The 21934-nt window shown below is 61.3% G+C and overlaps 2 protein-coding genes across 2 annotated transcripts; both read left to right on the top strand.

Annotated features, from left to right (window-relative positions):
• Positions 1-2093: 2093 nt before the first annotated feature.
• Positions 2094-13240, top strand: MVD (mevalonate diphosphate decarboxylase). The gene is made up of 10 exons (XM_054454223.2): positions 2094-2252; positions 6587-6657; positions 7275-7389; positions 7722-7868; positions 8997-9196; positions 9571-9645; positions 9882-10100; positions 10494-10609; positions 11805-11913; positions 12605-13240. The coding sequence occupies exons 1-10, from the start codon at positions 2183-2185 to the stop codon at positions 12683-12685; spliced, it is 1203 nt and encodes a 400-aa protein (XP_054310198.2). The 5' UTR covers positions 2094-2182; the 3' UTR covers positions 12686-13240.
• Positions 13241-14066: 826 nt separating this feature from the next.
• On the top strand, positions 14067-21917 carry LOC129015797 (cytochrome b-245 light chain). Its single transcript, XM_054454370.2, has 6 exons — positions 14067-14214; positions 17050-17119; positions 17992-18066; positions 18329-18412; positions 19035-19116; positions 21652-21917. The coding sequence occupies exons 1-6, from the start codon at positions 14157-14159 to the stop codon at positions 21868-21870; spliced, it is 588 nt and encodes a 195-aa protein (XP_054310345.1). The 5' UTR covers positions 14067-14156; the 3' UTR covers positions 21871-21917.
• The last annotated feature ends 17 nt before the right edge of the window (positions 21918-21934 follow it).

Here is a 21934-nt window from a genome sequence, read left to right as displayed (position 1 = left end):
AATGCAGGATGGACCCAGCTCCGGGCTGCAGGGCTTCCCCGCCCCGGGGTCTTTCACGTGAGCCCCGTCGGGGGACCCTGGCCCAGGATACGGCTCGGAGAAGGCTGTGGGCGGCGGGACAGGGTGCCTTTGGCTGCCGGGTTAAGAGTGGATCCCGGGATACATCCTCCAGCGCCTGACCTCGGGCCTGTGTGCACCCCCATACCCAGCGGGGCCATCCGAGAGCTTCAAGGAGGGCACAGCGCGACCCGCCCTCCCCTCAGACCCGCACAGCGCCCCACGGCCCCCACACAGCCTCCCACACAGCGCCCCACGGCCCCCGCACAGCCTCCCACACAGCGCTCCACGGCCCCCGCACAGCCTCCCACACAGCGCTCCACGGCCCCCGCACAGCCTCCCACACAGCGCTCCACGGCCCCCGCACAGCCTCCCACACAGCGCTCCACGGCCCCCGCACAGCCTCCCACACATCGCCCCACGGCCCCCGCACAGCTTCCCACGGCCCCCACCCAGCCTCCCACACGGCGCCCCACGGCCTCTGCACAGCCTCCCACACAGCGCCCCACGGCCCCCGCACAGCCTCCCACACAGCGCTCCACGGCCCCCGCACAGCCTCCCACACAGCGCTCCACGGCCCCCGCACAGCCTCCCACACAGCGCCCCACGGCCCCCGCACAGCTTCCCACACAGCGCCCCACGGACACCGCGCAGCCTCCCACACAGCGCCCCACGGCCCCCGCACAGCTTCCCACGGCCCCCACCCAGCCTCCCACACGGCGCCCCACGGCCTCTGCACAGCCTCCCACACATCGCCCCACGGCCCCCGCACAGCTTCCCACGGCCCCCGCACAGCCTCCCACACAGCGCCCCACGGCCCCCGCACAGCTTCCCACACAGCGCCCCACGGACACCGCACAGCCTCCCACACAGCGCCCCACGGCCCCCGCACAGCTTCCCACACAGCGCCCCACGGACACCGCACAGCCTCCCACACAGCGCCCCACGGCCCCCGCACAGCTTCCCACGGCCCCCACCCAGCCTCCCACACAGCGCCCCACGGCCTCTGCACAGCCTCCCACACATCGCCCCACGGCCCCCGCACAGCTTCCCACACAGCGCCCCACGGACACCGCACAGCCTCCCACACAGCGCCCCACGGCCTCTGCACAGCCTCCCACACATCGCCCCACGGCCCCCGCACAGCTTCCCACGGCCCCCGCACAGCCTCCCACACAGCGCCCCACGGCCCCCGCACAGCTTCCCACGGCCCCCACCCAGCCTCCCACACAGCGCCCCACGGCCCCCGCACAGCTTCCCACACAGCGCCCCACGGACACCGCACAGCCTCCCACACAGCGCCCCACGGCCTCTGCACAGCCTCCCACACATCGCCCCACGGCCCCCGCACAGCTTCCCACGGCCCCCGCACAGCCTCCCACACAGCGCCCCACGGCCCCCGCACAGCTTCCCACACAGCGCCCCACGGACACCGCACAGCCTCCCACACAGCGCCCCACGGCCTCTGCACAGCCTCCCACGGCACCCGCACAGCGCCTCACACAGCGCCCCACGGCCCCTTCATGGTCCGCGCACAGCGCCTCACAACCCGCGCACAGCGCCTCACAACCCGCACACAGCGCCTCACGGAGCCTTCACGGCCCCCGCAGTCACCCACACGGCGCCTCACACAGAGCCTCACGGACCCCGCACAGCGCCTCAAGGTCTCCGCACAGCCCCCAGCACAGCGCCTCACACAGCCCTTCGCACAGCCCCCCGCACAGCTCCTCCCGGGCCCCACACAGCTGCCGCACAGCCCCGCAGAGCACCAGCAGACAGGTACCCCCACAGGCAACGGCGCCCACCGCTCCGCACCCAGACCCTGCGGCGCCGACGCGGACGCCAGGCACCTGCGCACACGGCGCCTGCGCAGACAACACCCCGCCCCAGGCTTGGCGTGCGCACCCCGCGGGTGGGGCGGACTCACGTCAGCAACCCATCGTCCGATCCCGTCCATTGGCTGAGAGGTAATGCGTGCGCCCGACTCGCCGCTGATTGGTCGGCGCGCGAGCAGCCGGGCTCGCACGGGCCAATCCTGTGGTAGCGCGTGAGGCGGCAGAGCCCTCTGGGGTGGGATCGCGGGCCGTAAGTGGCTGTGGAGCCCGGGACGCCGCGCGGTGGGACCATGGCCTCGGAGAAGCCGCTGGCGGCAGTCACTTGTACCGCGCCGGTCAACATCGCGGTCATCAAGTACTGTGAGTGCCGCGGGCCGGCCTGGGACGGGGATGGCCGGGAGCGAGGCCGGGTACGCGGGGGTCGCGCGCTGATTCGGCGGCGCGCTCGGTCCTGCCCTTCCAGGGCCTCGACAGACGGGGAAACTGAGGCTTAAGGAGGGGCGCGGCGGTGGTCCGGCGGGGCCGCGCGCTCCTTCGCGTGACGAGCTCGGCGCCACCTGTTCCCCCGCGACGGCTGCCGCCCCTGCAGGGTCACCTGGCGCCTGCCCATTAGCGATTACCGAACTTTAACTATCGAAATAATCAATCATCGATTCCCATGAATCGTAAGAATCCGCCGTGGTGGTGCGCGTTTGTGGCTCCAGCTACTCGGGAGGCTGAGGCGGGAGGATGGCCTGAGCCCGGGAGGTCGAGGCTGCAGTGAGCCGAGATCGCGCCACTGCCCCCCAGCTCGACACCCTGTGTCCCTCCCTCGCCCCATTTCTCCCACTGGTGACCTCCAAGGAGCGGTAACTGGGGGGCCCGCAGGCCCACATCCGTGCGGGAGAGGCCGGTCCGCACCTGTGCGTTCACAGCCCCGCCCCTCCCCTCGCGCCGGGGCTACCTGGCCACCACTGACCACTCATTTCTGTAACGTCATTTCAAAATGTTCTGAAACTGGAATCACAGTTATGTGGCCCACCCAGCATCTTTTGAGTTTGGCTTATTTCATTCAGCATAGAATGTGGACGTGCCCGAGGATTGTATCAGTGCTTTGCCCCTCTGTTGCTGAGCCAGTCCGTGGAATCCATGGACCACCCTCTAGCCAAGGCCTCACCCCGTAAAGAGCATCTGAGGTTTTCTTTCTTTCTTTCTTCTTTCTTTCTTTTCTTTCCAGAAGCCACCACCACGACTGGCTAATTATTTTGTGTTTCCCTTACCAATAAAGCTGCCATAAAATGTTGTGTGCAGGTTTTTGTGTGAACATACATTTCCATTCTTCTGGGATAAATGCCCAGGAGTGCGATTGCTGGGTCAGATGGTAGATATATATATGCTTCTCTCTCTCTTTCTATGTATGTATGTGTGTTCATATATATATATGTATGTATGTATGTATGTTTGTGTGTGTATATATATATATACACCTATATAGATATATGTGTGTGTATATATATACATATATATATTATATATATACTGTTTTTTTTAAGAAACTGTCTAATTGTTTTTCAGAGTGGCTGGGCTATTTTGCATCCCTATCATGATGCAGCTTTTCCACATCCTCACCAGCATTTGGTGGAGTTGCTGTTTTTCATTTTAGCCGCGTCCTGCTAGGGATGTGCTGACAGGGTGCTGTGGTCCTCATTCGTGTTTCCTTATTGGCCAGTGATGTGGAGCATCTTTCTTTGTGCTTATTTGCCATCTGTGGGTTTTCTTGGTGAAATGTCTCTTCATGTTCTGTGTCCATGCTCTAACTGGATGGTTTGCTTTTTTACTATAAGTTTTGAGAGTTCATTACACATTCTAGGCTGGGCACGCTGGCTCAAGCCTGTAATCACAGCACTTGGGGAGGCTGAGGTGGGTGGATCACCTGAGGTCAGGAGTTTGAGACCAGTTTGGCCAACATCGTGAAACCCCCGTCTCTACTAAAAAAAAATAAAATATGTATTCTAGATATTAGTCTTCTGTTGGACATGTGGTTTGCAGGTATTGTCTCCCAAACTAGCTAATCTTTTTGTCCTCTTAACAAAGAGCCAGTTTTTCATTTTAAAGAAGTTCAGTGTATCAATTTTGATGTCAAGTCTAAGACCTCTTTGCTTAGCCCTATGTCCTGAAGATTTTCTGCTTTCCTCCAAGTTGTATAGGATTGCCTTTTATATTTAAATCTGTGATCCAAGGTTGTCCAGTTAGCCCAGAAAGGCTATCCTTCCTCTATTGAATTGCTTTTGCACTTTTGTAAAAAAAAAAAAAAAAAAAATCAGCTGGGCATGTTTGTGTGGGTCTATTTCTGGATTTTCTCTTCTGCTTTTTTTTTTTTTTTTTTTTTTTTTGAGACAGAGTCTTGCTCTGTCACCCAGGCTGGAGTGCAGTGGCACAATCTTGGCTCACTGTAACCTCCATCTCCTGGGTTCAAGCAATTCTCCTGCCTTAGTCTTCCGAGTAGTTGGGACTACATGCACGTGCCACCACACTTGGCTAATTTTTGTATTTTTAGTAGAGATGGGTTTCACCATGTTAGCCAGGCTCATCTCAAGCTCCTGACCTTGTGATCTGTCCACCTCAGCCTCCCAAAGTGCTGGGATTACAGGCGTGAGCCACCGCGCCTGGCCTTTTATTTTTATTTTATTTATTTTTTTGAGAGAGACTCTCACTGTGACACCCAGGCTGGAGTGCAATGGTGTGATCTCAGCTTACTGCAACCTCCGCTTCCCGGGTTCAACCGATTCTCCTGCCTCAGCCTCCCGAGTAGCTGGGACTACAGGTGTGCACCACCACACCCGGCTAATTTTTGTATTTTTAGTGGAGACGGGGTTTTGCCATATTGACCAGGCTGGTCTTAAACTCCTGACCTCAAGGGATCTGCCTGCTTCGGCCTCCCAAAGTGCTGGGATCATAGGTGTGAGCCACTGCGCCTCACCAACAGTGATATTTATGGAAACTTGTCCATTTTCTTGTAACGTTCAGAGACTCTGGTCTTCTTTAAACCTTACATTTCAGCTGGTTTTTGATAGCGTGCTGGTGGAGGGGGTGCTGGCTCATGACAAGGAGGCAGAAGTCCAGGTTCCCCTCCCCACCAACGCTGCCCCATCCCCACCAGGCCCTCAGGAATTCCTGAGTGTCTGCTTGGCCTCTGACAAGAGCCGGCAGGTCAGGGGAGTCCAGGCCCCCGTGTGCTCTCCGCCGACTCCTGGGGAGGTGAAAGTCCCTGCTCCTTCAGGGAGGGAAAGGGGGCAGGGCACTGTTCCAGCCTGGAGTGTGGGAGGAATCTGTTTCTTTTTTTCTTTCTTTTTTTTTTTTTTTTTTTGAGAAAGGGTCTCCCTCTGTCGCCAGGCTGGAGTAAGTAAGGCTGGAGTGCAGTGGTGCCACCTCGGCTCAGTGCAACCTCCGCCTCCCAAGTTCAAGCGATTTTCCCACCTCAGCCTCCTGAGTAGCTGGGATAACAGGCATGCGTCACTACAGCCTGGCTAATCTTTGTATTTTTAGTAGAGATGGGGTTTCACCATATTGGTCAGGTTGGTCTCAAACTCCCGACCTCAGGTGATCTGCCCACCTTGGCCTCCCAAAATGCTGGGATTACAGGTGTGAGCCACCGCGCCCGGCCTCCCAGTGTCCTGGGATTACAGGCATCAGCCATTGCGCCCGGCCTGCAAAGTGCTGGGATTACAGGTGTGAGCCACTGTGCCCGGCCAGGAGTCTGTTTCTGTGTTGCTAGGCTGCCCTTCCTGGTCCTGCTAGGGAGGGCTGGCTTTGGTTGGCAGTTCCAGCTTCTGCAGGGCTAGGTCTAGGGCAGGCAGAAAAGAAAGCCGGGGGGCTCCCCCTGCACTGTCCCGCAGCCGCCCTCTGTCACCCGTGAGAGTCTCACCTGTGAGGTCCAGGGTCTTAGTTGTCCTCGGTGGGAGGAAGAGGGAGAAGACCCCTGGCCCACCTTCCTGAAAGCAGAGGTTCGCCTGGCCTGTCAGGGCAGCCGCGTCTGCCTGCAAGGAGGGCCGCTCAGTGCTGTGTGTGAAAGAGCCTTGCGAACTGCAGAGCGTGGTTCTCTGCCAGGTGTCCACATTTATCACCCCTGGAACTGTCCGCCGTCCCCAGAGACCTCCCCTCGCACAAAACCGAGCAGATTGTGTGCTTAGCGAAGACACCGTGAAATAAGACTTCAGCTGAAGCACTGCGCAGTGCTCCCAGGGCAAACGTTTCCTTTCGGGCTTTCCGGAAGGCTGATTTCACTTGCTGTCCCATGGCCATGCTGGGCAGAAAGGGGTTTATCCTGGATGTTCCTGGGGAATATGAGCAGTGAGATCTGAGGAGTTCTCAGAGCTGGGCTCCTTTTGTTTGGGAAGATGGAGGGGAGGCAGGCCGCAGTCAGAGCGATCCGCACCTGGGCACTCACAGATGGTGGAGTAGAAGCAATGCAGGAGCAGGGAGCGGGGAGGGAGGTTGGCTGGCCTCCAGCTGTGTTCTGGGAGCCTGAGCTCAGTGGGGTGGGAGCAGTTGTTGCAGGCCGGGGTCTAGCAGGAGGACAGGCACACAGGTTGTGCGGTGAAAGACAGGACTGAGGCGGCTGGGGGCCGTGGGTGGGAGGTAGGGGCACCTGTGGGGAACACTGGGGGACGGTGGGCCGGGAAGCCCACCGGCCTGGCCTTGGCTGTTCATTACAGGGGGCAAGCGCGATGAGGAGCTGGTTCTGCCCATCAACTCCTCTCTCAGCGTCACTCTGCACCAGGACCAGGTATGTGTGGACTGACGACTAAACACCACAGTGCCATTTCTAGAACGTTTGTAGAACAGTTGGTACAGTTGGGTATGGTGGCTCACATCTGCAGTCCCAGCACTTTGGGAGGGTCTCTTGAGCCCAGGTATTGGAGACCGCAGTGAACCATGATCGCGCCACTGCACTCCAGCCTGGGTGACGGAGCAAGACCCTGTCTCTGAAACAAAAAAAATTAGTACCTTTTTACCTAAAGGCTAGGATGAGATGGCTTAGCGACGACTCCCAGCCAGCACGCAGTGTCTGTTCCACCTCCCAGTATTAGGAGAGCTGAGCACAGCACACACATGCCCCCAGGTCTCATCACACATGTGCACACCATACCCCAGGGGCTCCCTTGGGAGTCCCCGTCTCTTTATGCAGGACAAGGCCTGCTTGCTCCACAAGGTGTGGCCCACGCTTTCATCCCCCACGGGCTTCCCCACTGCCCAGCTGAGACTGGCTTTTCCCCCCCTGCCCTCAGCAGGGTTGACCTTGCTTGAGTGGGCAGCCACGAGGCTCTGTCAGTAGAAAGGAGTACCTGGCTGGCATCGGTCCTCAATGCTGGCCTCTGAGGTGGCCCTGGGTTTCCTTTTCAGTTAAAAACCACCACGACGGCCATCATCAGCAAGGACTTCACCGAGGACCGGATTTGGCTGAATGGCCGGGAGGAGGACGTGGGGCAGCCGCGGCTCCAGGCCTGCCTGCGGGAGAGTGAGTTGGGGTCCCTGTAAGCCCATCCCTCCCTGTTGTCAGCAGGGTCCGAGCGTCCAGAAAGTGCTTCTGCCTCTGTGCCCCTCCTGAGGCAGCAGGCGGCGTGGCTGGGAACCAGACATGCCCGCTGGGCCGCCAGCTCCAAGGCAGTGGCCCACCTCAATGACCAGCTGGGCTTGGGTCGATCTGGGGTTTTCCTGGGTAAGAAACTCTCCACGAGGAGTCTGGCAGGCAGAGGCCTGGTGTTCAGCTGTGACCCTGGGCAGGTGGGCAGGAGCACGGCGGGCAGGGTGCTGACGGCTGGGCCACACGCTGTCTCATTGTCTCTGCAGTCCGCTGCCTGGCCCAGAAGCGGAGGAACTCACGGGATGGGGACCCGCTGCCCTCCAGCCTCAGCTTCAAGGTGCATGTGGCATCAGTGAACAACTTCCCCACGGCTGCGGGCCTGGCCTCCTCGGCGGCGGGCTATGCCTGCCTAGGTGGGTGCCCACAGAGACCCACGGGGTTCTGGGCTGTGGGCACAGGAGCTACTTCATGCTCTTCCCGGGTCAGGGAGCCCACTGCTGGGCGTGGCTGAAAGAGCATCCCCTCACCCCAGGCCTCCCTGGCCTCTCTGGAGTTGTTCAGTCTCTTCCCAGAGCACATCTGAACATTTTCATCTTCCAGTTGCAGCTGGCGTGGGGCTCTCGCCTGTGATCCCAGTACTTAAGAGGCTGATGGGGGAGAAGCACTTTAGGCCAGGAGTTCAAGACCAGCCTGGGCCACATAGTGAGACCCCCCCCCATCTCTACAAAAAATAAAAAAATCTTCCAGTTGCTCCATGTGGAGCCCCTCTAGATTGTCAGTGATAGAAACCACTTCAAACTGGCTCAGACCTAAAATAGCGATGATTTTGTGGCTCACGTAACTGAGGATTCCAATGGGCACAGCTGGTTGCAGGCCCCGCTGGACCCAGTTCTCTGCCAGCCCCAGGCCACTTTCTGGCAGCTTCCCACCCAGTGTCAGAGCCTGTCCCCACGGTGGTGTCTCACACCATCTTCACCCCTCAATTCCAGGGATGATGCTTCCTGGCCCAGCTGGGCTCCAGTGCCTTCCCTGAACCACCCTCAGTGACCAGGGTGGGTGACCAGACCTGGGGTGGGGTTGCTCTGCTGGAGTCCTGTGGAAGGAGGGGAGAAGGTGGCTCCTGTGCTGGGTGGGCAGGGGGCACGTCTTGTGGAGTCCAGCTCTGTCCTGGCTTCAGTCCCTGCCCCACACAACCTTAAAATTCCTTCCCACCCTCAAAGCCCAGCTTGGGTGTCCTCGGGGGCCTTTCTCCCCCCTTCCAGGGGGCTTCCTGCTCTGCCGCAGGTACCTTTTGTTGCCCTTGTCGCAGGCCACAAGCTTTGCAGGCCGTGAACAGAGAGTGTCCGAGAGTGGAACTAGTGGAGGTGGGGGTCAGATGGCTGGGCTGGTGAATGCTGGCCTCGAAGGCTGATGGCCCAGAAGCCCTGTCATCTGGAAATCCCCATTTGCCGTGGGGTGTGGGACGTTCCCGGGGCGGTGAGCTGTCAAGGAGCACAGCGCAGGCAGCTCTGAGGACCCTCCCCGAATCCGCATGCCTGCAGCCTACACCCTGGCCCGTGTCTACGGCGTGGAGAGTGACCTCTCAGAAGTGGCTCGCCGGGGCTCCGGCAGCGCCTGCCGGAGCCTGTATGGGGGCTTTGTGGAGTGGCAGATGGGAGAGCAGGCTGACGGGAAGGACAGCATCGCCTGGCAAGTGGCCCCCGAGTCACACTGGCCTGAACTCCGCGTGCTCATCCTTGTGGTGAGTGGGGTGGGGCGGGTGGAGCAGCAGCCAGGTGGCCTCTGTCCCTAGTCAGGGCTGCTGCTGGGAGCAGGAGCGAAGGCGTCCATCCAGGCTTTGCTTGGCTGCTGGGGCCAGTGGGGGCTGAAGAAACAGAAGCGTGGTTGAGTGCTCAGGAAGCGCTCCCATGCGGCGGGCGCCACCACCCATTGGGATCTAGAAGTTGCCCCTGCATCACCCCTGCTGTGGCCAGGAGGCCTCCGTGGTCAGGCAGGTGGCACTGACTCCCACCCTCGCTGCCTACATTGGCTGAGGGAGGGCAGAGTGTTTGGGGCTGAGGTCCTCGGGGCTGGCCCCCTGCAGGGTGTGGCCCAGGCTGTCTCTCCCTCGTGCAGGTGAGCGCTGAGAAGAAGCTGACAGGCAGTACTGTGGGCATGCGGGCCAGTGTGGAGACCAGCCCCCTGCTGCGGGTAAGGCCAGGAGCGGGCAGTCCCGGGGCCCTGGGAGTCACGCTTGTGCCCGGCTCTGCCCTCAGCCTCTGTCTGGGCCCGAGTGCTCTCACACCTGCGGCAGCCCCGCCAAGACCAGGTGGAGGAGCCAAATGCAGAGATGGGGCTTGAGCCGGTCCTCCAACCCCGGAGTCTCTCCTTGAACCCTGTTTTCGAGACCCCCAGCGGCTCCATGGGAAACACCCTGTGCCTTGCAGTTCCGGGCTGACTCCGTGGTGCCCGCGCGTGTGGCGGAGATGGCCCGCTGCATCCGGGAGCGAGACTTCCCCAGCTTCGCCCAGCTGACCATGAAGGACAGCAACCAGTTCCACGCCACCTGCCTCGACACCTTCCCACCCATCTCTTACCTCAATGCCATCTCCTGGCGCATCATCCACCTGGTGCACCGCTTCAACGCCCACCACGGGGACACCAAGGTGACGCGGGCCGGGAGGGCAGAGGCCGTGCTCTCGTGCTGTAGCGCGTGTCTAGGCTTGTGCTGCTGTGGAGACGGCCCCGGGACTCGCGTGCAGGGCAATCTGTGTCTGAAGGCTCGGCCCTGCTGTGTGCGAAGCTCACTGACCATCCGGGTTCTTCTGTTTCATTTTGTTTCTTGACTTGCTCGGGTCACGGCCCCACCACCTTTTTCCTGGGTTCACAGGCAGAGGTGTCAAGTACCAGGCACTTGGGGTCACAGCTCCATTCCAGTGTGGCCCTGAGGGCCTAGACTGAGCTCTTGGAGAGCCCAAGGCCCCCTGGCAGACTAGAGGGTTGGGGGGACAAGGGCCAGGCACCACGTGAATAGCCAGGGTGACTGCTATGTGTTCCAGGTGGCGTACACCTTTGACGCGGGCCCCAATGCCGTGATTTTCGCCCTGGACGACACTGTGGCTGAGTTTGTGGCTGCTGTGAGGCACAGCTTTCCCCCAGGCTCGAATGGAGACACGTGAGTGTGGACCCCTCCCCTCCTCCTTTTTGGGAGACGGTGCCAGGAACTCTGGTCGGAAGAGACGGAGGCACCTGAAGGCTGTGGCACTGAGATGGGGAGTCCCAGGGCAGGCGGCAGTCCCCGGAGCGTGGGAGCCACGGGCAGGGTGTCCCCATAGAGCCATCCCACAGCCCACGTCCACAGGGAAGAAAGAGAGGCGGCTCACGCGTGTGTGAGCAATGCCCGGGTCTCCCACCTCCTGAGAGATGGCGTCCCCTGCAGCTCGGGAGCCCGCAGGACCTTATCCTATAGAACAGTGGCTTAGGAAATACACATGCACTCCCAGATGTGTGTATAAGTGTCCGACATTTTGAAGGAAACGAGTCGAAGCCCCTGATTTCCTTCTTACCGAAGCGAGTTAGAGCCAGTCAAGGCCACCGGGTGTTGACCCCGCCCCTGCAGTTGGGTGTTTTTTCTTGGGTGGGGTCCGGCAGCTGCATCTTGGCGCCACAGAGCCCCCATGTATGCCCTGCTCGGTGCACAGCTTGGCCCGGCCTCCTTACGCCCCGCGGCTGTTGATTTCTTCCCTCCCGTGTTTTAATGGTGTCTTATTCTCAGTGTGAGAGGTGCCTCCCATTTAAGGGTGTCTGGAAGTGTGTGGAGATGTGCGTCCGTCCCGGGTGGAGCAATAATACCTTCTAATGGTCAGGGGCGTGCCCTGTGGGATGGACTCAGACCCACACCCCAGGACTGCCCGCCTGGGAAGCACCAGGCTCGTGGCTGCTGCTCCGGGTGGGGCTTGCAGGCTTTCGCTGTTCTGCAGAACGCAGTGATGAACGCACCAGCTTGAATTGGGCACTTCCCTGAGCTGTTACCCCATGGGGCTTGGCAGCACCCTTGGCCAGACGTGGGTACAGCCTGGGCATAGCTGTTTACCACATAACCTAAAATTTACTGTCTCAGCCATTCGAGAGTGTACAATCCTGTGGTGTTGAGGACATTCACAGGGTCATGTAGCCACCACCTCAAGCCACCTCCTTTTTTCATCACCCCTAAAAGAAACCTGTCCCCATAGCAGCCACCTGCCGTCTCCCCCTCCCTGAGCCCTGACAGCCAGGAATGCACTTCCCATCTCTGGACTTGCCTGTTGTAGACTGTTGTAGACGCTTAGAGAAATGGATGCATTCACCGTGCCCCTGCCCTGCTTTTCCAGGTTTCTGAAGGGGCTGCAGGTGAGGCCGGCCCCTCTCTCAGCTGAGCTTCAGGCTGCGCTGGCCATGGAGCCGTCCCCCGGTGGGGTCAAATACATCATTGCCACTCAGGTGAGGCCTGGGGCTCAGCCAGTACCCCGGGGTTTCCTTTCCTGCCAGGGGGGCCCGCCCAGCCCCTTGCAGGCTCAGCGCGGCTCCCTGTCCCTACCGTGTCTCAGGCAGGAGGCCAGAACGCCTTTGTCCATTCATTTGCTCTCAAAGTGGACGTTACAGGCCACTGGCGATGCTCAGAGCAGCAGGGCTGCGCTGGGGGTGGGAGGGTGAGTCTGACACAGGCTCCCAGGGAGACAGGTGGGGAGCATCAGCCCCTTGAATAGGGAGCACCTGGGGTGGGGGCTGCTGGGGTCCCCGCCCCCCAACCGCGCCAGCAGACCGGGGTTCCTGCTCTCTGACCTGTTCCGAGAGCCAAGCCTGCATCCAGTGATCACGGCCGCCCAAGCCATTGCCTCCACCTTCCTCTCAGGGGCTGTGTGCACAGGGCTGCCTGTTCCCAGGCTCTGTGGTTCTCTGTCCACCCCGTGACAGAAGCAGTGCCCAGGGCAGGGGACTCGCAGCTGGCAGGGGCGGCTGTGCCTGCAGGAGCTACGTGTGGGTGTCACCACTCAGGCGCTTTAGCTTCTGACCAGGACCCACTGTAAGGGCGGGGGCACACCACTACCCTCCTGTGTCCGGCCCTACAGATGCTGGGCACAGGATGAGGTGCTGCCATTTCTGGTGACCTGACATGGATCTCTACCCCCAGGTGGGGCCAGGGCCTCAAATCCTGGATGACCCCTGCGCCCACCTTCTGGGTCCTGATGGCCTGCCGAAGCCAGCTGCCTGACTGCCTCAGCAGGGACCGCACGCCGCTTGGAGAAGGGGTGGCCTCGCCAGAGCTAGGGAGCGGGTGTGGTGGGCTGGCCGGACTACTGGGACATGTGGGTGGTGGCTTGACCCCGGGCCCATGGACAGCTTGCTGTGGGGCAGTGCAGGGAGTCCTGCGGCCGCCCAGGTGTCAGGAGAGGTCCCCGCCGAGTGCTTCAGCTGCCCTAAGCTGCACCAGCGCCTTGCCAAGATGGGATGGGGTGGGGGTATGAGAACTGGCAGAGCCTCGGTGCAGCAGGGCTGAAGGGCTTTCTCACCCCGCTCTGGCTACGCCCAGTTCTCTGAGACAGGAGCTCAGTGGGGAGGTGGTGTCCCTCCAACGGACCAGGGAAGGGGTCACTGTGCTGGGAGCAGCCTCCTTGGGCCTCAGGAAACCACCAAGTGCCTCAGATGGTGGCTGCCCACGGCACTTCTGCTGAGACCCTGCCCCAGGCCTAGGTGTGGCTGGAATGGTGGCAGGAGTGGGCACCAGTGCGGCCCCGGTGGCCGTGGGGAATAAACTAGCATTGCTGCCTCCTGCCTCCTGCTGTTTTTCTGTTTCGTAAACCAGCATCCCGGGGTTCCTGCTCTGAGTGACCCTGGGACCTGTCAGGGAGTCCAGGTGTGCCCCACGAGGGCCTGGGGGAGGGGCAGGCTGGGCAGAGCCACAGAGGGGCTCCCCTCAAACCCCACATTGGCTCAGATGGGACCCTCGGGAGCAGCCCCAGGTCTAAAGTCTTCCCATGGGCGCTGGGCTCACCACCCCCACACCAGCCCCTGCCTCCCGTACCCAGGCCGGACGTGACGGGGCCGTCCCTGCATTCTGTGCTTTCCCAGTTGTGCACATCCTGTCTCCTCCCTCGAGTCTCAGTCACAGTCCAGTGACATGGTGAGGGGAGGCCCCCTGCAGTGTCTGACCCAGGCCACGCCTGTGCCAGCCCAGAGCCGGGGGAGGAAATGGGGGCTGGGCCTCTGGTCCCCACGGGGAGGCCACCCTTGTCCTTGGTAGCATCAGGGTGCAGAGGTGTTCCCGGGCTGTAGGGGTGACTCCCCCACCCCCCAAGGCTCTGGAGAGGCCGATTTGCTCAGGAAGCCGACCTTAACACCTTTTTCTGCTATTAATAGAAGCCTCGTTGACACGGGACCCTCGGTTGGGTCCGGAGCTTTGGGCTGGGGCACTTGTCACTGCTTGAGAGCTGAAGTCTGGGAAGCGCAGGGGCTCCCCGCCTGGGCTGGGGCTGCCGGGCAGGGCCCCTCCTATGCCTAGGCGGGGGCTAGAGAGGGCGGGGGCAGAAGGCTCCGGGACAGTCCTGGACCCTACAGACGCGGGTCTCCGCCCAGCCGCGGTCACCTGGGGGGCTGGGGGCGGGGCCTGGGCGAGGCGGGGTTCGGCCAGGAGCGCAGGGGAGGCGGTGCGCGCCTAGCAGTGTCCCAGCCGGGTTCGTGCCGCCATGGGGCAGATCGAGTGGGCTATGTGGGCCAACGAGCAGGCGCTGGCGTCCGGCCTGAGTGAGTGCACGTCAGGGACGGTGGAGGCTGCAGCCTGGAGGGGTGTCCCAAGGCCCCAGCCGGGACCTCGGGCTACTTACAGGGCAGGGAAGTGGGGCGCCAGGAGGGCCAGGCTGGGCCGGGGTCAGGCCAGGAGGGTGCGGGGAAGGGGGGCGGAACCCTCAGGCCGCAGGCTGGAGGGAGGAGTTCTGAGACCCCCAGTATTCCCTTGCAGACCCTGCAGAGCGCGCCGCCCCTCCCCCATTCCCTTCTCTCGGTCCCCCGACTCCGCGAAGGAGGAAGTTGCAGCGCAGGGGAAGAGGCGGTTCAGCCCCGGTGGTTTCCGGGGTCACCGCCCCGAAGCCCCCGAGTGGGGGCTCTGGCCTGGGCATCGGGAGAAGCTCCCCTGCCCCTCGGTAGCCAGCTGGCCTGGAGGTCGCTCTCCCTGGGCTTGGGGTGAGGAGTGGGCTCATGCCCCGGGGCTCAGCCCTCCCCATCTGGAGTCTGCGCTGGAGGCGGTCTGAGATTTCACAAGGCGCTGAAACCACCCAGTGACGGCCCTGCCCAGTCCAGCTGCACAGGCGCTTTGCTCTTGGGGTGGGATGGCACAGCCCCCAGTCACCCTGCTGTGCATTTGCTCAGAGGTTCTGGTGAGGGTCCATTTGGAAATGGACCCTCTCGGGACCAGGGCCAGGGAGTGTCGGGCCCAGCACGGGTGAGGCTGGGCTCAGGCGGGGTCTGAGGGCAGAGGCACCAGTGCAGCAGCTCCAGGAAGGACCCGCACCAGGGGAGGAGTGCCTGGGAACGGCCTGGGGGCTGAGGGTGAGGAGGAGGGGCCCGCTGCCACCACTCCCCTGGGGCTCTGAGCGCCCTCCCTGTTGTCTGGAGAGTGCGTGGGCGTGGGAGCAGAGCTCTCAGGGTGGGAGGCCTGGAGGATGGGGCCCTGCAGCCTGTCCTGTGCCCAGGAAAGTGACCGCCTGCTTCGAGTCGGCTGCCAAGAACTCGGTGGGTCAGTTCAGACAGCTCTCCCCAGAGCCGCCCCATGAGACTCACCCTGCCTGCCCCGCACTCCCTCCGGGAAGTAGACGGACTGAGGGCACCCAGCTGGGAGCCAGGAGACCTGGGCTCTAGTCTGGCCTCCTGCTGAGACCCTCCAGGGGCTCCTGGCCCGAAGAGTTAGAGCCGGACTGGACGCCCTGCGCTGCCCGCCCTGGCCTCCCGGTTCTCCGGCCCCCTCCTCCAGCTGCCGTGCTTCCTTCCTGTTCCTAGATCTCCTGAGCATGCCTCAGGGCCTCGGCACAAGCTGCTGCTTCTGCAGAGCCTCATGGCTGTCTCATTTATTTCTCAATTCAAATGCCACCTGCTTGGGGAGGTCTTTCCAGAGCGTGCAGCCCCAGGAGGCAGCTGGCCCAGAGACAGCAGGGCCTTGACAGAGTCCCCCTTGTACACAGCAGGTGCGCTGTAAATGTGGCTGGGTGCCAGAATACGTCCTCAGACCTCCCTGGTGGCACCAGCGGCAGCTTTGCACCCTCTTTCGGATGGCAGGCTCGGGACCAGGACGGTCCGCCAAAGATGCATGGACAATTGGCTGAATAGACTCAAGGACACTGCCCTCCCCTCCTCCGACGCAGACAGACAAACCGAGAGTTAATGTGTAGCTGGGCTCAAACCAAGGATAGGAAATCTTCAAACAAGACCGTGTACAGACAGAAACAGACAGGCTGGCAGGGCGAGGGGGCTACACCTATAATCCCAGCACTTGGGGAGGCTGAGGCGGGTGGATCACGAGGGCAGGAGGTCGAGACCATCCTGGCTAATACAGTGAAACTCTGTCTCTACTAAAAATACAAAAAATTAGCCGGGTATGGTGGCAGGTGCCCGTAGTCCCAGCTACTCAGGAGGCTAAGGCAGGAGAATCGCTTGAACCTGGGAGGCGGAGGTTGTAGTGAGCCGAGATCATGCCACAGAACTCCAGCATGGGTGACAGGGCAAGACTCTGTCTCAAAAAAAAAAAAAAAAAAAGGAAAAGAAAAAGAAATAAAATAGTAGGAAGGACCAGGCGCCGTGGCTCACGCCTGTAATCCCAACACTTTGGGAGGCCAAGGCAGGTGGATTCCCTGAGGTCAGGAGTTCGAGACCAGCCTGGCCAATGTGGTGAAACCCCATCTCTAATAAAAATATAAAAATTAGCTGGGCGTGGTGGTGGGCGCCTGTAGTCCCAGCTACTCAGGAGGCTGAGGCAGGAGAATTGCTTGAACCCGGGAGGCAGAGGTTGCAGTGAGTCGAGATCACGCCACTGCACTCCAGCCTGGGCGACAGAGCAAGACTCCGTCTCGCAAAAAAAAAAAAATAGTAAGGGGGAATATTGGACAATACCCCCCCAAAAATGTGCAGAAATAGCCATATCAGACGAAACCGAAATTAAGGCGAAACAGCTGACGGGTTAAGAGGAACTCTGTATCGGGAGGAAAGAGACACTCCCCCAAGAAGACGCAGAAACCACACTCGGCCTGTTGGCTTTCAGTGCATCAAACAAAGACTCACGGTGACAAGGGGGTCCATTTGGGGGTCCCAGAGCCCACTGCAGCCTGCAGGTCGGGCCGTCCTTGGCCAGTCCTGGGACTCAGAGCCCGGGCATGTCCAGCACCCTCTCTGCCAGCCCATGCACCACAGGCTCTGCTCTTCACCGGCGCAGAGGGGTGCCTCCTGGGGGTGTCCCCGACCCTGTCACTGTGCTGTGGGGATGGGTAGGGGGCAGCTCTGGGTAGCCTGGTGGCCCACAGTAGGTAGAGAAGGGGGGTGGCCCAGGCCCCCGGGATGGGAGCCCCACAGTGCCTGACCCACTTTTCCCCGCAGTCCTCATCACCGGGGGCATCGTGGCCACAGCTGGGCGCTTCACCCAGTGGTACTTTGGTGCCTACTCCATGTATCCTTCCACCTGAGGCTGGGGTGGGCGGGGAACGCCCAGGGCAGAGCTGGGGAGCCACTTCACAGTGAGCTGTTTGCCTCTGCTCCCCACCACCGCAGCCAGGCTGGGACACAGGGTGGGCTGTGCACGGGTTGGGCAGCCCAGGCCCCAGCAGCCAGGCCCCTCGCCTAGACCATGTGGTGGTCAGCGGCAGACCTGCCAGTCTGAGTCCTGGTGAGGGGTGGGCAGGGGGTTGTCACCAGAGGGCCAGGGCCAGCACTGAGGCCTCCCCGTTGGACTGCTGGGATCTCCTCTGCCCCCTCCTGTCAGTCATCCCCCTTGAGCGGCCCCTCCACCTCCTCTGCCCCGTCTCAGCCCTGCCGCCCAGCCGGACCTCGCGACAAGGAGCACTGGGCAGCGCGGTGGGAGGGCGGGCGTGGGCAGCCCCGAGTGCTGGACCTGCTGGAACCTCCTGTGGCTGCCTCCTGGCTCTATGACCTCAGGCAGTGGCTGCCCCCCCCACCTTTTTTGAGACAGGGTCTCGCTCTGTCCCCCAGGCTGGAGTGCAGTGGTGCAGTTGTGACTCATGGCAGCCCCCACCTGGGCTCAGGCCACCCTCTTACCCCAGCCTCTGGAGTAGCTGGGACCACAGGCACACACCACCGCACCTGGCTTTTAAATTTTTTGTAGAGATGAGGGTCTCACTATGTTGCCCAGGCTGGTCTCAAACTCCTGGGCTCCAGTGATCCTCCTGCCTCAGCCTCCAAAAGTGCTGGGATTCTAGGCGTGAGCCACCGTGCTTGGGCCCCTCTCTGTGTTGTCTTCACTAAAGGCAGTTCCCTGTGGCCCCTCAGGCTGAGCTGGGCTGTTCCTTAACCATATGGCTTCAGTGTGGCGGGCGTGTTTGTCTGCCTGCTGGAGTACCCCCGGGGGAAGAGGAAGAAGGGCTCCACCATGGAGCGCTGGTGAGTCTTCTCCTGCTCTGGGGTCTCTCCTGGGGCTGTGGGGCCCAGGCAGGGCTCACAGGGTCAGGTGGAGCCTGGTTCCTCACTTGGAGGCTCCGGAATCAACCCTTTGGTGCTTGTGGGTAAACCAAGGCCGGTGCCTGCCCAGTGTGTTTTCTGGGAGGAAAGAGGCCTGGGTGCTCTGGGGTGGTCAGCAGGGCAGCAGGGGAGTCCTGAGTGGGAGAGGCCCAGCCGCGCTGTCTCCCCTTCCTCCCTCCCCCAGGGGGCAGAAGTATATGACTGCCGTGGTGAAGCTGTTCGGGCCCTTCACCAGGAATTACTACGTTCGGGCCGTCCTGCATCTCCTGTGAGTCCCCGCCCCGCATCCCCTCTCAGGCTCAGGAGGGCTTGGAGCCGACCCTCCCCACTGTCCCACCAGCCGGGCTGCCTGGACAGGAGCCACCCCCACTTACCTCAGTGTTTTTCCAAACAAAAATTCTGGTCCCCGGCTCTGGCAGGGCCCCCGGAGCCTGTGTCTGCTGGTAGTGTGCGGGATTTGTAAGGATCCACTCCAAACCTGAGTAGCTCCGATCCGTCGCCACGGTCTGGGGTCAGCAGGCCCTGCTCGGGGGTCTTGCCTGGGCTTCCTGGTAGGGTGGAGGGTTCCGTGCTGTGTGTCCGGTGGTTGCTGCCAGCTGAGGCCAGGACACCCACATGTCGCTGGTTCCTCCGAGCAAGTGCTCCAGAGCCGCTCGCGTCCACATCAAGGCCGAGAACACCCAGGACCGAAACAAGCCCTGGTCGGCGCACGTCCCCGGGGTCTGCGGTCTGCCTTGTGCTGAGACTTTGCAGCCCCGGGCCGCGCAGGTCCCCTTGGTCCGCGGTCTGCCTTGTGCTGAGACTTTGCGGCCTTGGCCCCCAGACCTGGGGCTCCGTTCCCCTTTCTGAGTGCCCTTCTGTGTCCCTGCTTCCCACCCCCTGTCCCCCAGGCTCTCGGTGCCCGCCGGCTTCCTGCTGGCCACCATCCTTGGGACCGCCTGCCTGGCCATCGCGAGCGGCATCTACCTGCTGGTGAGTGGCGCCCTCTGAGGTCGGCCCCGGCCACCCCCCACCCCCAGCCCCTGCCCTGACACCCTCGGACACGCATGGCCCTTGAAGCCGGCTCTGTAGGCTGAGCCAAGGCTGGGAGCAAGTGCGAGCCCGGGCGTATGCTCACAGCACGGCGGGGACGCAGCGGTTGCCGCTGCCATTTTTGGCGTGTCTCGTGAGTCGGGTCATTTCCTTGCATTTCCTCATTAACCTGCACCACAGCCCTGGGAGGGGTACTGGGGTCCCCACTTTACAAAGATGCGGAGGCTCAGGGAGGTGCTGTGGCTGGCCTGGGGTCACGCAGCTGGCCGAAGACTGTGCCTGGGCTTGGGTCCCTTTATCAGGCTTTTCTCACCTAAACCCTATTCGCGCTGATTCATGGGCGGTGCCAGGATGCAGACATTTTCTTAAACTGCCGACACCTGGGTTTGGTTTAGGACCACAGCACCCTGTTAGAGGGCTGCCCATCCCATGGGATACAGTGATCTTTCTGAGACGCCAGGGATGGGTGGGAGGACAGGGTGCAGCCTGGCCAGGCCTTGGGTGAAATGCCCTCTGCCTACCCTGGGCTCCGGAACAGATGGCTGCAGGCCAACTCTCACTGCGGGGGTTTCTGGGTGGACAGAGCCCTCAGACTTTGCTTATTTAAATCCTTTTGTCCATAGAGCCAAGTCCCTCCTGCCCACCGAGGCAACTGCCGTCCCCTTGCTGTGCGTCTTCTAGTGTGTGTGCATGTTAAATGTGCAGTACTTTCTGTGTACGCCTTCCACGTACGGAAGTGGAGTTCTGTTTCAAGGCTCACTGACCTGCCACCGGCAGGACTCTCCTTTAGAACCCCTTCCTGTTGCCAAACGCTCATGTGAGCTGTTGCTTTGTTTTCCAGGGGCCACCCACATGCCCCCTGTCTCCCTGCTGCCACGCACAGCTAGTGGCTCCTGGAGACCTCAGAAGGAATTCCTTGTGCTAAACCCAGAGAGGAATTGCTGGGTCAGGCATCAGCCTCTGCACTGTTCACCCTGCTGGGCTCAGCTGCTCCCCAGCAGACAATGCACCACCAGCCATGTGGTCCCATCTCCCCTACCATGCACTAGGCTTTCTCCCACACTTGCCAGTTTCACAGCACGAGCTGGCCGTGTGGAGCTGGGACTCGCCCTTCTCTGACTGTGGATTTGAGCTGTTGGAGCTTCTTCTCCCTTGAGTTGCCTGTTCATATCCTTTGCCCATTTTTCTATTGTGGTTTTTGTCTTTTTCTTTTTCTTCCTTTTTTTTTTTGAGACGGAGTCTTGCGCTGTTGCCCAGGCTGGAGTGCAGTGGCGTGATCTCGGCTCACTGCAACCTTCGCCTCCTGGGTTCAAGCAATTCTCCTGCCCCAGCCTCCTGAGTAGCTGGGACTACAGGCACCCGCCACCATGCCTGGCTAATTTTTTGTATTTTTAGTAGAGACGGGGTTTCACCGCGTTAGCCAGGATGGTCTCGATCTCCTGACCTCATGATCTGCCCGCCTCAGCCTCCCAAAGTGCTGGGATTACAGGCGTGAGCCACTGCGCCCGGCCTGATTGTCTTTTCCTTAAGTTGCAGGAATTCCACATATATTTTAGCTATTGAGCCTTTGTAACCTTTAGACACTGGGGATGCCTTCCTGCTTTCTGGTAAGGGTCTGTTAACTTGGCCCGTGGAGGAGTCCTTCACTGCATCAAAGAGCAGAGGTTTCCCTGTTCACTTGCTCTATGGTCTGTGCTTTGTGAAAACACCTTTCCCTGGCCCTGGGTCCTACGTTCACGTACCTGCATTTTCTTCTATCAGCCTTCTAGTTTTGCTCTTCAGGACGGAATGTTTCCATTTTGGAGTTAGGTGGGATCACACATGTCCAGTTTCTCTTTCTGTTCATGACGTATATGATGTGACATATTTTTCTACCAGATATTATGGGATAGAAGATGAAAAGCACACACTCCCAGGTCTACTTGACCTGTTGCAGTGGAACCTCTGGGCATGGGCCCAGGAGTCTGTATTTTTAGTAAAAGCCCGTGGAATCATACATCCTTCAAGCTCTCCCCCCACCACCCCCATGTGCAGAAATGCCTGGGCACCCTTGGGGGGCTGCCGGCCAGGGTGGGTGAATGGCGCCCACCAGACGGAGCAGGGCCTGCTACTCTCCTGGGCCACCGCTCCTGCTGGACCTCGGGCGTGCCTCCCTGCCTTCCCTGCCCTTGGCGCGCCTTGGGAGGAGAATTTGGGTGCTAGAATTTGCATCTGGGAGTGTCCACCAGGGGATCTTCCAGAAGCCCAGGGGTTCCGGCCCCACTCCTGGCATGAAGAAATAGCTTGGGCTGGTGTCAGGCCGACCCAGGTCCTGGCTGTGTGGCCTCGGGCACATCACTTAACCTCTCTGAGCGGCAGTCACACCATCCCGCGTGGGATTCAGACTTGAGCCTGTCCCGGGGCCCCTGGCGGGGTGGGCCTCCAGGGAGGGAGGGCGGGCGCTGGGGCGCGGCCCAACCCCTCAGTGCCCCGCAGGCGGCTGTGCGTGGCGAGCAGTGGACACCCATCGAGCCCAAGCCCCGGGAGCGGCCGCAGATCGGAGGCACCATCAAGCAGCCGCCCAGCAATCCCCCGCCGCGGCCCCCGGCCGAGGCCCGCAAGAAGCCCAGCGAGGAGGAGGCTGCGGCGGCGGCGGGGGGACCCCCGGGAGGTCCCCAGGTCAACCCCATCCCGGTGACCGACGAGGTCGTGTGACCTCCCCCCGGACCTGCCCGCCCGCAATAAACGCAGCGAAGCCGGGAGCGCGTGAGCCTCTGCC

This window comes from Pongo pygmaeus, chromosome 18 (genome assembly GCF_028885625.2).
Source record: "Pongo pygmaeus isolate AG05252 chromosome 18, NHGRI_mPonPyg2-v2.0_pri, whole genome shotgun sequence".
Taxonomy (NCBI): Eukaryota; Metazoa; Chordata; class Mammalia; order Primates; family Hominidae; genus Pongo; species Pongo pygmaeus.
The sequence above is the reverse complement of the archived record's forward strand: the minus strand, read 5'-3'. Positions and strand labels throughout refer to the sequence as shown.

Bases quoted from the DNA above. Each gene is read 5' to 3' on its own strand.
- MVD (XM_054454223.2), top strand. From the start codon at position 2,183: ATGGCCTCGGAGAAGCCGCTGGCGGCAGTCACTTGTACCGCGCCGGTC. The intron at 10,101-10,493 runs GTGACGCGGGCC...TATGTGTTCCAG, and splicing joins CCCACCACGGGGACACCAAG to GTGGCGTACACCTTTGACGC. The intron at 10,610-11,804 runs GTGAGTGTGGAC...CTGCTTTTCCAG, and splicing joins CCAGGCTCGAATGGAGACAC to GTTTCTGAAGGGGCTGCAGG.
- LOC129015797 (XM_054454370.2), top strand. From the start codon at position 14,157: ATGGGGCAGATCGAGTGGGCTATGTGGGCCAACGAGCAGGCGCTGGCG. The intron at 17,120-17,991 runs GTATCCTTCCAC...ATATGGCTTCAG, and splicing joins TACTTTGGTGCCTACTCCAT to TGTGGCGGGCGTGTTTGTCT. The intron at 19,117-21,651 runs GTGAGTGGCGCC...AGTGCCCCGCAG, and splicing joins CGAGCGGCATCTACCTGCTG to GCGGCTGTGCGTGGCGAGCA.